At 37.8% G+C, this 13,994-nt stretch overlaps 1 protein-coding gene across 3 annotated transcripts in view; it reads right to left on the reverse strand.

The window, feature by feature from the left end:
- Positions 1–13,994, reverse strand: part of FAM227B (family with sequence similarity 227 member B) — a 307,689-nt gene that overhangs the window by 46,617 nt on the left and 247,078 nt on the right. For all 3 annotated transcript variants that reach the window (XM_030931652.1, XM_030931653.1, XM_010356628.2), the window contains exon 12: positions 2,785–2,882. In XM_030931652.1, the coding sequence (XP_030787512.1) occupies positions 2,785–2,882 (98 nt within the window). The remainder of the gene's footprint in view (positions 1–2,784; positions 2,883–13,994) is intronic.

Below are 13,994 nucleotides of genomic sequence, written 5' to 3' on the forward strand. Positions count from 1 at the left end.
TTCAAATAATGGGACTATCATAATCAATAGCAATTCTTTGCCAGGAAAAAGTTAATGTCAGTATCAGACATGTTTTCTCTGATGTAAATCACTCCTTCATTTTAAGCTCCCATAATTCACAATGGGTTATATATAGCTCGATTTTCAAAATGTATGCAAAACTAGCCCAAGCTCAGTTTAGATTTTTAAAAAGTTTGCCTGTCTAGATAGATGTTTTGCAATCCCCTTCCTGTTTCTTTCTTGGGTACTATAAGATAAACATTCCATCTTACTAAAATTCTAGAAATAGACATTTCTGTTATTTTTCTGCAGTTATCAGTTATTAAGAAAATCAGTTTGCAGCCTTTTTTCCTCTATAAAAATTCATGGTTTTTAAGAGTAGTTCAGCCAGGTAAGAGGCAAATAGGTATTAAATGCAAATCTGGTGGTTTTTTTTTTTTTTTTTTTTTTTTTTTTTTTTTTTTCCGATGGAGTCTTGCTCTGTCACCCAGGCACCCAGGCTGGAGTGCAGTGGCGCGATCTTGGCTAACTGCAAGCTCTGCCTCCCGGGTTCATGCCATTCTTCTGCCTCAGCCTCCCGAGTAGCTAGTACTACAGATGCCCGCCACCACACCTGGCTAATTTTTTTTGTATTTTTAGTAGATATGGGTTTTCACCGTGTTAGCCAGGATGGTCTCCATCTCCTGACCTCACAATCCACCTGCCTGGGCCTCCTGAAGTGCTGGGATTACAGGCGTGAGCCACCGGACCTGGCCTGGTTTTCTGTTTTTTAAAGCAGAATGCTGCAAGTTGACCAAAAACCTCTTGCTAGAGACACTCCAAATAGCCAAACCAATGAACAGAAATCCTAATGTTTCCATTCATCCCACGAAAGATAATAGCAGAAATTTGTCAGAGCACTTTAAGATTCCATGAAGCAAGACTTTTATTGTCAAGTCAACCTAGCCCTAAAATCAAAGAATCAAGCAACTCCATAAACTTAAGAATGATCATAAAGGATGAAATAGAAAGTCCAAGGGGTGATTTAGGTGCCTAATTTCTCGGTTAATTTATTGAAGGATAATTGCTACAATGAATAGAATGCTAAACACTGATTTTTGGGCTTGAATATGTGTTCTGCCAATGCTCATACCCAATGTTACTTTCAGGGACTGGAAACCCACAGGCACCTGTTTAGCATTTGGACAACTTTGGTGTCTGGAAAATTTTTCATATTGAGCTGAAATCTATATCCCCGTGTCTTTCGCTTATTTATTGGCAAAAGTTATACTTTTTTTGGAGCCACACAGAAAAACTCTAATTCTGCTTTCCTACAGTAGCTCTCTACATATTTGAAAACAGTTATTGTGGCCTTCAGAGTCTTTTCCTTCCAGAAGAAATACTTATAAATAGTTTGGCCATTGCTCAAGCAGTATTATTTCAGAGCTCTTCATAATTAGGTTTAGATGAGGTTGTCAATGATGGGATTGGAGTCCTTATAAGAAGAAGAGACAGAGCTCATTCTCTCTGCCATATGAGGACACAACAAGGAAGAGGCCGTCTGCAAGACAGAAAGAGAGGCTTCACCAGAAAACCAAATTGGCTGGCTCCTTGATCTTGGATTTCCCATCCTCCAGAACTATGAGAAATGAATTTCTGTTGTTTAAGCTACCCAGTCCATGGTATTTTGTTATGGCAGTCCAAGCTGATTAGTACAATGGGACAGGGCAAAAAATGCAGCAATGTGCTGTTACTACTAAAGATGTATTTCCAATGTCTATCTGTTAACAGCATCCTCTGAAAAAGGTTGTTTAATCTGTTGCAAACCCATGTGTTAATTACTAAACAAAGTTCGAGAGACCATTTTTGGTGTTTGCTGAAGATCAGATATATAATTTCTATTACTTATCTCTGATTTCTAAACTGGCAATATTTCCCCAAAGGAAATGGTGTGACATTGTTATTGATTCAAAATTGACTTCTATACGTCACCAGTTAGTATCTGAAGTGCCTGAAAACCATCCTTAGCCTCACTGTGAAGGTCAGAATACAGTAGGAAGATATTTTATTAAGCTTGGGTTATTAAATACTGGGAAAAACATAAATACTGACTTTCAGAAAGTGGTTTTTATATAGGCATAATTTTTAATTTTAAATAAATTATCTTATCAGACTTGATAAGATGATGTAGACAACATTTTAGCAATAAAAACTATGACCAACTTAAAACTTAATTGTCTAACAGATTAAGATATCAAATTCAGAATTTCAGGTCAATGATCTCATCAAATTTTGGCTAAGGCAACACATGGTGGTGAGTCCATGAAATCTCTACTTGCAAGGCACCTTCAAGAATGTTGAGAAACTAAGCATTCAAGACTCAAGAGTAACAGTATCTACATGTGGTCAATTATTCTAGGACCATGGCTTAAGAAGTAAGGACAGGTCAACTATTGTTGATACTCCTTTGAAGTTTTCCCTGCAACTTTGCTGCTTATTGAGATCATATTCATGTGCAAACACCAGATGGAGCCTCTGTATGTCAACCAAAGGAGAAACAGTGACAAGACATGTTGTGAGGAAAAAAGATAAATATTATGATATTTTTCATTAGAGATGGGGATATTTTCAGAAGAAAATAAAACTTTTTAATATTAAGATTAAACCTTCAAACAAATCTCTTTTGACCATTAAATTCTTTTCTAAAATATATGTTAAGAATGTAATAACCAGCATTGCCTGTGTACAGCACAAATTGCAAATTAAATAAATAAGAAATTTTTTCATAATTATTATACTCCAAACCTTTTTTGCTAGTCTTGATAATCCTGATTCTTCCTTGGATATGGGCAACGCATATGCTCTTGGGTTGTTTAGAATCTTGATAATATTGAAGTCGATAGCTAAAACAGAAAATAAAATACTTTTTAAAATTCTGGTATTTTTTTCCTTCACAGAAAAAGCATGATACCTCTTTTGCCTTTTAACGATGCACCCTAAATGCGGAGAAGGGCAAACATGGATAAAGAGTGTAAAGACATTGTTATAACTTGTCCCAAAAAGGAAATAAATATTACATTTCGTATTTTTACTCAATAGGGCTTTAGAGTTTATAAAATTCATTTATTTACATTATGTCATTCTCGCAAACCATTCAGTGAGCTAAGAAACATTTTCCATAATTTACAGTTGAGAAGACTAAAGTACAAGTTCTATGACTTGTTTAAGCTACTATTTACTAAGTAGTAGAAGGAGAGGACACAAATCTAGGTCTTTTGCTTCTAAGTCCAGAGTGATGACCCTCTAATTAGATGCAATAAGCAACTTGGGCCTCTGCCTGTCAGAGTCCTGTTTTTCTATATTCTGACAATACACCCAGATAAGAAGAGACTTGGTGACCTTTCCTTTCAACCTGCATGAATACGCATGAGGGTACAGAGGGAATCGTGCCACTTCTTAAAGGAAAAGAGAGCCATGTGATTTAATCAGGCATGTCAATCAGCCTAAAAGCACAAGCTAGGTATTAAGTGTATCTTAACGTCAGAGAAAAAAGGTGATCTGAGAGGTTTGTTCTAGACTCTGCACTGATTATCAGTTACTGGGTAGACTAATCAGATCTAGTGATTATAACGTTGATGACAAACCTCTTAAGAGTTAAAGAGGGGGGCGGAGCAAGATGGCCAAATAGGAACAGCTCCAGTCTCCAACTCCCAGCACGAGCGACACAGAAGACCGGTGATTTCTGCATTTTCAACTGAGGTACTGAGGTCATCTCACTAGGGAGTGCCGGACAATCGGTGCTGGTCAGCTGCTGCAGCCTGACCAGCGAGAGCTGAAGCAGGGCGAGGCATCGCCTCACCTGGGAAGTGCAAGGGGGAAGGGAATCCCTTTTCCTAGCCAGGGGAACTGAGACACACAACACCTGGAAAATCGGCTAACTCCCACCCCAATACCGCGCTTTAAGCAAACGGGCACACCAGAAGAATATATCCCTCACCTGTCCGGGAGGGTCCCATGCCCACAGAGCCTCCCTCATTGTTAACACAGCAGTCTGCGGCGATCTAACCGCAAGGCAGCAGCGAGGCTGGGGGAGGGGCGCCCGCCATTGCTGAGGCTTAAGTAGGTAAACAAAACCTCTGGGAAGCTCAAACTGGGTGGAGCTCACAGCAGCTCAAGGAAGCCTGCCTGTCTCTGTAGACTCCACCTCTGGGGACAGCGCACAGCTGAAGACCAACAGGGGAAGCGGCGGGGGCCTGTGCAGACACGAACGACTCTGTCTGACAGCTTTGGGGAGAGCGGTGGATCTCCCAACGCGGAGGTTGAGATCTGAGAACGGACAGACTGCCTGCTCAGGTGGGTCCCTGACCCCTGAGTAGCCTAGCTGGGAGACATCCCCCACCAGGGGCAGTCTGACACCCCACACCTCACAGGGTGGAGTACACCCCTGAGAGGAAGCTTCCAAAGTAAGAATCAGACAGGTACACTCGCTGTTCAGCAATATTCTATCTTCCGCAACCTCTGCTGCTGATACCCAGGCAAACAGGGTCTGGAGTGGACCTCAAGCAATCTCCAACAGACCTACAGCTGAGGGTCCTGACTGTCAGAAGGAAAACTATCAAACAGGAAGGACACCTATACCAAAACCCCATCAGTACGTCACCATCATCAAAGACCAGAGACAGATAAAACCACAAAGATGGGGAAAAAGCAGGGCGGAAAAGCTGGAAATTCAAAAAATAAGAGCGCATCTCCCCCTGCAAAGGAGCGCAGCCCATCACCAGCAACGGATCGAAGCTGGTCAGAGAATGACTTTGACGAGATGAGAGAAGAAGGCTTCAGTCCATCAAACTTCTCAGAGCTAAAGGAGGAATTACGTACCCAGCGCAAAGAAACTAAAAATCTTGAAAAAAGAGTGGAAGAATTGACAGCTAGACTAATTAATGCAGAGAAGGTCATAAACGAAATGACAGAGATGAAAACCATGACATGAGAAATACGTGACAAATGCACAAGCTTCAGTAACCGACTCGATCAACTGGAAGAAAGAGTATCAGCGATTGAGGATCAAATGAATGAAATGAAGCGAGAAGAGAAACCAAAATAAAAAAGAAGAAAAAGAAATGAACAAAGCCTGCAAGAAGTATGGGATTACGTAAAAAGACCAAATCTACGTCTGATTGGGGTGCCTGAAAGTGAGGGGGAAAATGGATCCAAGTTGGAAAACACACTTTAGGATATCATCCAGGAGAACTTCCCCAACCTAGTAGGGCAGGCCAACATTCAAATTCAGGAAATACAGAGAACGCCACAAAGATACTCCTTGAGAAGAGCAACTCCAAGACACATAATTGCCAGATTCACCAAAGTTGAAATGAAGGAAAAAATCTGAAGGGCAGCCAGAGAGAAAGGTCGGGTTACCCACTAAGGGAAGCCCATCAGACTAACAGCAGATCTCTCGGCAGAAACTCTACGAGCCAGAAGAGAGTGGGGGCCAATATTCAACATTCTTAAAGAAAAGAATTTTCAACCCAGAATTTCATATCCAGCCAAACTAAGTTTCATAAGTGAAGGAGAAATAAAATCCTTTACAGATAAGCAAATGCTTAGAGATTTTGTCACCACCAGGCCTGCCTTACAAGAGACCCTGAAGGAAGCCCTAAACATGGAAAGGAACAACCGGTACCAGCCATTGCAAAAACATGCCAAAATGTAAAGACCATCGAGGCTAGGAAGAAACTGCATCAACTAACGAGCAAAATAACCAGTTAATATCATAATGAGGATCAAGTTCACACATAACAATATTAACCTTATATGTAAATGGACTAAATGCTCCAATTAAAAGACACAGACTGGCAAACTGGATAAAGAGTCAAGACCCATCAGTCTGCTGTATTCAGGAGACCCATCTCACATGCAGAGACATACATAGGCTCAAAATAAAGGGATGGAGGAAGATCTACCAAGCAATTGGAGAACAAAAAAAAGCAGGCGTTGCAATCCTAGTCTCTGATAAAACAGACTTTAAACCATCAAAGATCAAAAGAGACAAAGAAGGCCATTACATAATGGTAAAGGGATCAATTCAACAGGAAGAGCTAACTATCCTAAATATATATGCACCCAATACAGGAGCACCCAGATTCATAAAGCAAGTCCTTAGAGACTTACAAAGAGACTTAGGCTCCCATACAATAATAATGGGAGACTTCAACACTCCACTGTCAACATTAGACAGATCAATGAGACCGAAAGTTAACAAGGATATCCAGGAATTGAACTCATCTCTGCACCAAGCGGACCTAATAGACATCTATAGAACTCTCCACCCCAAATGAACAGAATATACATTCTTCTCAGCACCACATCGCACTTATTCCAAAATTGACCACATAATTGGAAGTAAAGCACTCCTCAGCAAATGTAAAAGAACAGAAATTATAACAAACTGTCTCTCAGACCACAGTGCAATCAAACTAGAACTCAGGACTAAGAAACTCAATCAAAACCACTCAACTACATGGAAACTGAACAACCTGCTCCTGAATGACTACTGGGTACATAATGAAATGAAGGCAGAAATAAAGATGTTCTTTGAAACCAATGAGAACAAAGATACAACATACCAGAATCTCTGGGACACATTTAAAGCAGTGCGTAGAGGGAAATTTATAGCACTAAATGCCCACAAGAGAAAGCAGGAAAGATCTAAAATTGACACTCTAACATCACAATTAAAAGAACTAGAGAGGCAAGAGCAAACACATTCAAAAGCTAGCAGAAGGCAAGAAATAACTAAGATCAGAGCAGAACTGAAGGAGATAGAGACACAAAAAACCCTCCAAAAAATCAATGAATCCAGGAGTTGGTTTTTCGAAAAGATCAACAAAATTGGCAGACCGCTAGCAAGACTAATAAAGAAGAAAAGAGAGAGGAATCAAATAGATGCAATAAAAAATGATAAAGGGGATATCACCACCCACCCCACAGAAATACAAACTACCATCAGAGAATACTATAAACACCTCTACGCAAATCAACTAGAAAATCTAGAAGAAATGGATAATTTCCTGGACACTTACACTCTCCCAAGACTAAACCAGGAAGAAGTTGAATCCCTGAATAGACCAATAGCAGGCTCTGAAATTGAGGCAACAATTAATAGCCTACCCACCAAAAAAAGTCCAGGACCAGATGGATTCACAGCTGAATTCTACCAGAGGTACAAGGAGGAGCTGGCACCATTCCTTCTGAAACTATTCCAATCAATAGAAAAAGAGGGAATCCTCCCTAACTCATTTTATGAGGCCAACATCATCCTGATACCAAAGCCTGGCAGAGACACAACAAAAAAAGAGAATTTTAGACCAATATCCCTGATGAACATCGGTGCAAAAATCCTCAATAAAATACTGGCACACTGGATTCAGCAGCACATCAAAAAGCTTATCCACCATGATCAAGTGGGCTTCATCCCTGGGATGCAAGGCTGGTTCAACATTCGCAAATCAATAAACATAATCCAGCATATAAACAGAACCAAAGTCAAGAACCACATGATTATCTCAATAGATGCAGAAAAGGCTTTCGACAAAATTCAACAGCCCTTCATGCTAAAAACGCTCAATAAATTCGGTATTGATGGAACGTACCTCAAAATAATAAGAGCTATTTATGACAAACCCACAGCTAATATCATACTGAATGGGCAAAAACTGGAAAAATTCCCTTTGAAAACTAGTACAAGACAGAGATGCCCTCTCTCACCACTCCTATTCAACATAGTGTTGGAAGTTCTGGCTAGGGCAATCAGGCAAGAGAAAGAAATCAAGGGTATCCAGTTAGGAAAAGAAGAAGTCAAATTGTCCCTGTTTGCAGATGACATGATTGTATATTTAGAAAACCCCATCATCTCAGCCCAAAATCTCCTTAAGCTGATACGCAACTTCAGCAAAGTCTCAGGATACAAAATTAATGTGCAAAAATCACAAGCATTCTTATGCACCAGTAACAGACAAGCAGAGAGCCAAATCAGGAATGAACTTCCATTCACAATTGCTTCAAAGAGAATAAAATACCTAGGAATCCAACTTACAAGGGATGTAAGGGACCTCTTCAAGGAGAACTACAAACCACTGCTCAGTGAAATCAAAGAGGACACAAACAAATGGAAGAACATACCATGCTCATGGATAGGAAGAATCAATATCGTGAAAATGGCCATACTGCCCAAGGTTATTTATAGATTCAATGCCATCCCCATCAAGCTACCAATAAGTTTCTTCACAGAATTGGAAAAAACTGCTTTAAAGTTCATATGGAACCAAGAAAGAGCCCGTATTGCCAAGACAATCCTAAGTCAAAAGGACAAAGCTGGAGGCGTCACGCTACCTGACTTCAAACTATACTACAAGGCTACAGTAACCAAAACAGCATGGTACTGGTACCAAAACAGAGCTATAGACCAATGGAACAGAACAGAGTCCTCAGAAATAATACCACACATCTACAGCCATCTGATCTTTGACAAACCTGAGAGAAACAAGAAATGGGGAAAGGATTCCCTATTTAATAAATGGTGCTGGGAAAATTGGCTAGCCATAAGTAGAAAGCTGAAACTGGATCCTTTCCTTACTCCTTATACAAAGATTAATTCAAGATGGATTAGAGACTTAAATGTTAGACCTAATACCATAAAAACCCTAGAAGAAAATCTAGGTAGTACCATTCAGGACATAGGCATGGGCAAGGACTTCATGTCTAAAACACCAAAAGCAACGGCAGCAAAAGCAAAAATTGACAAATGGGATCTAATTAAACTAAAGAGCTTCTGCACAGCAAAAGAAACTACCATCAGAGTGAACAGGCAACCTACAGAATGGGAGAAAATTTTTGCAATCTACTCATCTGACAAAGGGCTAATATCCAGAATCTACAAAGAACTCAAACAAATATACAAGAAAAAAACAAACAACCCCATCAAAAAGTGGGCAAAGGATATGAACAGACATTTCTCAAAAGAAGACATTCAGACAGCCAACAGACACATGAAAAAATGCTCATCATCACTCGCCATCAGAGAAATGCAAATCAAAACCACAATGAGATACCATCTCACACCAGTTAGAATGGCAATCATTAAAAAATCAGGAAACAACAGTTGTTGGAGAGGATGTGGAGAAATAGGAACACTTTTACACTGTTGGTGGGATTGTAAACTAGTTCAACCATTATGGAAAACAGTATGGCAATTCCTCAAGGATCTAGAACTAGATGTACCATATGACCCAGCAATCCCACTACTGGGTATATACCCAAAGGATTATAAATTATTCTACTACAAAGACACATGCACACGTATGTTTATTGCAGCACTATTCACAATAGCAAAGACTTGGAACCAACCCAAATGTCCATCTGTGACAGACTGGATTAAGAAAATGTGGCACATATACACCATGGAATACTATGCAGCCATAAAAAAGGATGAGTTTGCGTCCTTTGTAGGGACATGGATGCAGCTGGAAACCATCATTCTTAGCAAACTATCACAAGAACAGAAAACCAAACACCGCATGTTCTCACACATAGGTGGGAACTGAACAATGAGATCACTTGGACTCGGGAAGGGGAACATCACACACTGGGGCCTATCATGGGGAGGGGGGAGGGGGAGGCGGGAGGGATTGCATTGGGGAGTTATACATGATATAAATGATGAATTGATGAGTGCTGATGAGTTGATGGGTGCAGCACACCAATATGGCACAAATATACATATGTAACAAACCTGCACGTTATGCACATGTACCCTAGAACTTAAAGTATAATAATAAAAAAAAAAAAGAGTTAAAGAAAGTTACTTGGTTGATTTTTGACATTAGACATTAGGAAATATTAGGCATTAGCTTGAAATATGAAAGGTAGGTAAGCATTTATGTCCACCAGGGATTAAAAAAATTGGTTAGCAAGGAACTTACATTTAAACATTTTGAGTAGAAAAAATATTAGATTTAGAATTAGAATGGGCAAGAAAAGTAATAAACCATATTTTTTTCTTCAAAACTTGCTCAGTTTTGAAAATTCCTAAGTATATATAATACTTAATATATATGATATTACTTAATTTCTAGTCTTCTATGAACCAGTATAATTAAAAATAAAAGAACCTCTTTTTCATGTTCACTGTACACACAATAAAAAGTTTACTTTTCAGATCACCTGAGCTTAATTGTGGAATTGCTGTTTAACAGATAGTAGTATACATTAATATGAGGTAAAATATCTAAGCTGAGAGTAATGGCAATGGCAAAATAGTAAAGCAAAGCAATTTAAGCACAAAAAGAGTCAAAAATTACAAAGAAACTCATCTAGATATGACTAATCAATAACATTAAAATGCCTGTATTTATTAGCTTTTTTTCCTCTAACCCATTGATTAGTTTTAGGGAAAAATGTTAATATTCCCCTTAATTATAGTTTTAGTGCCTCTTCTGTTCTCAGCATCTCTGAAAGCTTGGGAATATTACCTGCAAATCCCAAAATGATTCTATCTGATAAAACTATGATAAAATATGTCTTCACTGTTCTAACTAAGTCTCCAGAAATTTCACTCGTGAAAAAATGTTCCAGTCTTCCTCCACTTGCACTGGGAAAGTTTTATTTTCATAATTATCCCCTGTTTATTTTTGAGGTGTTACCCCTCTAAAAGGGAGACATGTAAGTAAGTATGGTTATTGCTATCCACTTTTGCAGTTTTTATTCTAATAGTCTTTCTGAAATGCAAATAACTCACATATCTTAGAAAAATTAAAGAAAGGTCAAGTGTAGGCCACAAATATTAATACAATAATTGACTATAGAAACAGAAAAAGTATTGCTGATAGATATACTTTACAATATATGTAATTAAAATCAGAACTACTCTCAGAAAGAGACTGTTAATCTAGTATTGAAATGCAAGATAATTCAAGAAAAGGCCTTATACCTGCATTAAAAGACAGACAAATGATGCAATATTTAACTTGTTTTAAGTTAAAATGGTAAGAGACACAAGTATCATTTTCCATGATTCCTGATTTGGGTAACTGTTTTTTCCATTAACCAACTACACCAGATAAAAGTTCTACTTTATAGATAGTTGGTATCAAAGCAAGAATTTTTGAGGCTAGAATACTTCAAGATCAGATCTTTCTGAGTCATTTTACAAAGAGAATACCGGAGACCTAAGCGTGATATAATTTTACAGTCGACTTTTAAATCCTGTAAACGGTCAGAATTTCCGAGATTTTTAGTTGTTCTAACAAAGTCTAGGCAGGAATCCAATAACCCTCATAAATAAGAAGAACTATAGAATGCACCAAAATAGCACAGTAATAATAATTTTAGAAGCTCAAGAGTTGGAATGTACCTTGGAGAGAGGGGTAGAAAAGAAATGCCAGGAGAAATAAAGAGAAAATATAGGTATCCAGTAGGCAAAATGTATGTGATCTGAGCAAATAAAAAATAAAATGTTAATGCAATTTTGTCCAATAATATAGGAAAATGATGAGTATTTCAAATAAAGTATTGCATATTCATGAGTTTTTGAGACCTAGTCTGGCTCTGTTGCCCAGGCCGGAGTGCAGTGGTGCCATCTAGGCTCCGCCTCCCAGGTTTAAGTGATTCTCCTGCCTCAGCCTCCTGAGTACTGAGATTACAGGCGTTCACCACTATGGCCAGCTGATTTTTACTATTTTTGGTAGAAACTGGGTTGACCATGTTGGTCAGGCTGTTCTTGAATTCGTGACCTCAAATGATCCTCCTACCTTGGCTTCCCAAAGTGCTGGGATTACAGGTGTGAGCCACCGTGCCTGGCCTCATGAGTATATTCTTAATGTCTTATCGTGTGTATTTTCTGATCATACTTCTCTGCCTGTTTCATATCTTTATATGCATACTTCCAAGTCCTTTCAATCTGATCATCTGTAGGCCCACTCACTGGTTTGTATAGATATTAAACCTCAAATGAGTTATATCTCTCTACGTACCTACTTACAGATCCATCCTCCCACCTCTCTGTGTGAAATTCATGGTTCAAATTGGCAGACTGAAAGATTAAGGACCTTCACAATGCTCTACATTAGAATTGCTTCTCCTAGTAATGTTATGTTAACATAATACACGTAATTGTAAATAACTTCACAAAAAGATGATACAGTCTGAGTGTTTATCCATATACTTTGTTAACTATGAAGTGTATGCATATGTAGATCACTAGCATCCTTACATTTCACTAACTTTGCACCAAATTTAGTATATCCAAGAACATGAAGATTTTTATGTTATAATAAATTAGTGATTCATATCACATTTGGTTCCCAAGGAAAGTGCCATCTTATTATTGCTTTATTTTGGCATTTTTGGGAGTTACTTTTACCCATTATTTCTTACTATGAATTATATTTGTATCTCTAAGGACCAAATCACTTCTCAGGCAAGTTATAGATGCAAGACACAAGTTATTAGTTTTTAAAGTATTTCTATTGTTTTTTTATAAGAACCAAAGTGAAAAGTATCTGAATAAGAAACTGATCTATTTATGAACTAAGGCTCTGTGGAGCCAAACATTACATATGTTTTATAAAAGAGTAGCTTTTAAGCTTAAGATTTGATCAAAGGTGCTGGTGAAGAAACTTATTGACCCATTTAAAAATCTTTCCTGTAGAACGAAAAACATGTTTTAAAAATCCACCACTAAATGGGTTCAGAGGCAAATCTTAGAGCACACCATCTGATAAATTACTTTTCCCATGATATGTACATTTATCTACACAAGAACTTTTAGAATGATATAAAATTGAGACTAATTTAATTGTATGTGGAGTACAAACTCTGCTTATTGAGAATAACAAAATTAGAAGGAATTGAGAATATCTTTATTTTATAACCAAATCTTGACAGTCTTGACTGGTACTGTCATAAAAATTCTTAACCATCTTTGTATTAGTGATTGTTTGAACTTATTATTGATGTGTTCCTCCTTTGTATTAGTGATTGTGTGAACTTATTATTGATGCGTTCCTTGTTGAAACCATGTTTCCACAGTTCCATATCTAAAAATGTCTCCTAAAAGAGAAGGCCAGGAAAATTTGCAATACTTTGTGTGAAAGGCAAATATTCAACTTTTTTTTTCCCGGATAATTTCTATCATGTACCACATTTTTCTTTTAAACTTGTCTGCAATCCTCATGGTTTCATATGCTACTCTTCACAGTAGGACTGTTCTCTATTATTTCTTTTGATCTCATTTAATGAGCAAAATCTAAATTATTAGCAATAGCATTCATGGGGTGTTTACATATTTGATATGCTCAGCACATTCTGTGCTTCAGTGTGGGAAAGAATAATTAAAACTGCAATAAAAGCTAAATGATTACAGAAAAACTAGAATCATTAGACAAATAGTATGAAAGACAACATATATGATATAAAAAATAATAACACTGGTAATTTGATAGGAATAGTGTTTTATCTGTAAATTGCTTTGGGAAGTATGGCCATTTTAACATTATCGATTCTTCCAATACATGAGCATGGGATGTTTTTCCACTTGTTTGTGTAACATACGATTTCTTTCCGCAGTGTTTTGTAGTTTTCTTTCTAGAGATCTTGCACCTCTTTGGTTAGATGTATTCCTAGGTATTTTATTTTTTGTATGTGACTATTGTAAATGAGATTGCATTCTTGATTTGGTTCTCAGCTTGAATGTTACTGGTATATAGAAATGTCACTGACTTTTGTACATTGATTTGTCTTTCTGTGCCTGGCTTATTTCACTTAAAATAATGACCTCCAGTTTCTTCCATGTTGTTGCAAATGCCTGGACCTCACTCTTTTTATGGCTGAATAGTACTCCATTGTGTATATATACCACATTTTCTTATTCTTTCATCTATTGATGGACATTTAGGTTGCTTTCAAATCTTAGCTATTGTAAACAGTGCTGCACCATACAGGAGTGCAGATATTTCTTT

Source organism: Rhinopithecus roxellana, chromosome 5 (assembly GCF_007565055.1).
Source record: "Rhinopithecus roxellana isolate Shanxi Qingling chromosome 5, ASM756505v1, whole genome shotgun sequence".
Taxonomy (NCBI): Eukaryota; Metazoa; Chordata; class Mammalia; order Primates; family Cercopithecidae; genus Rhinopithecus; species Rhinopithecus roxellana.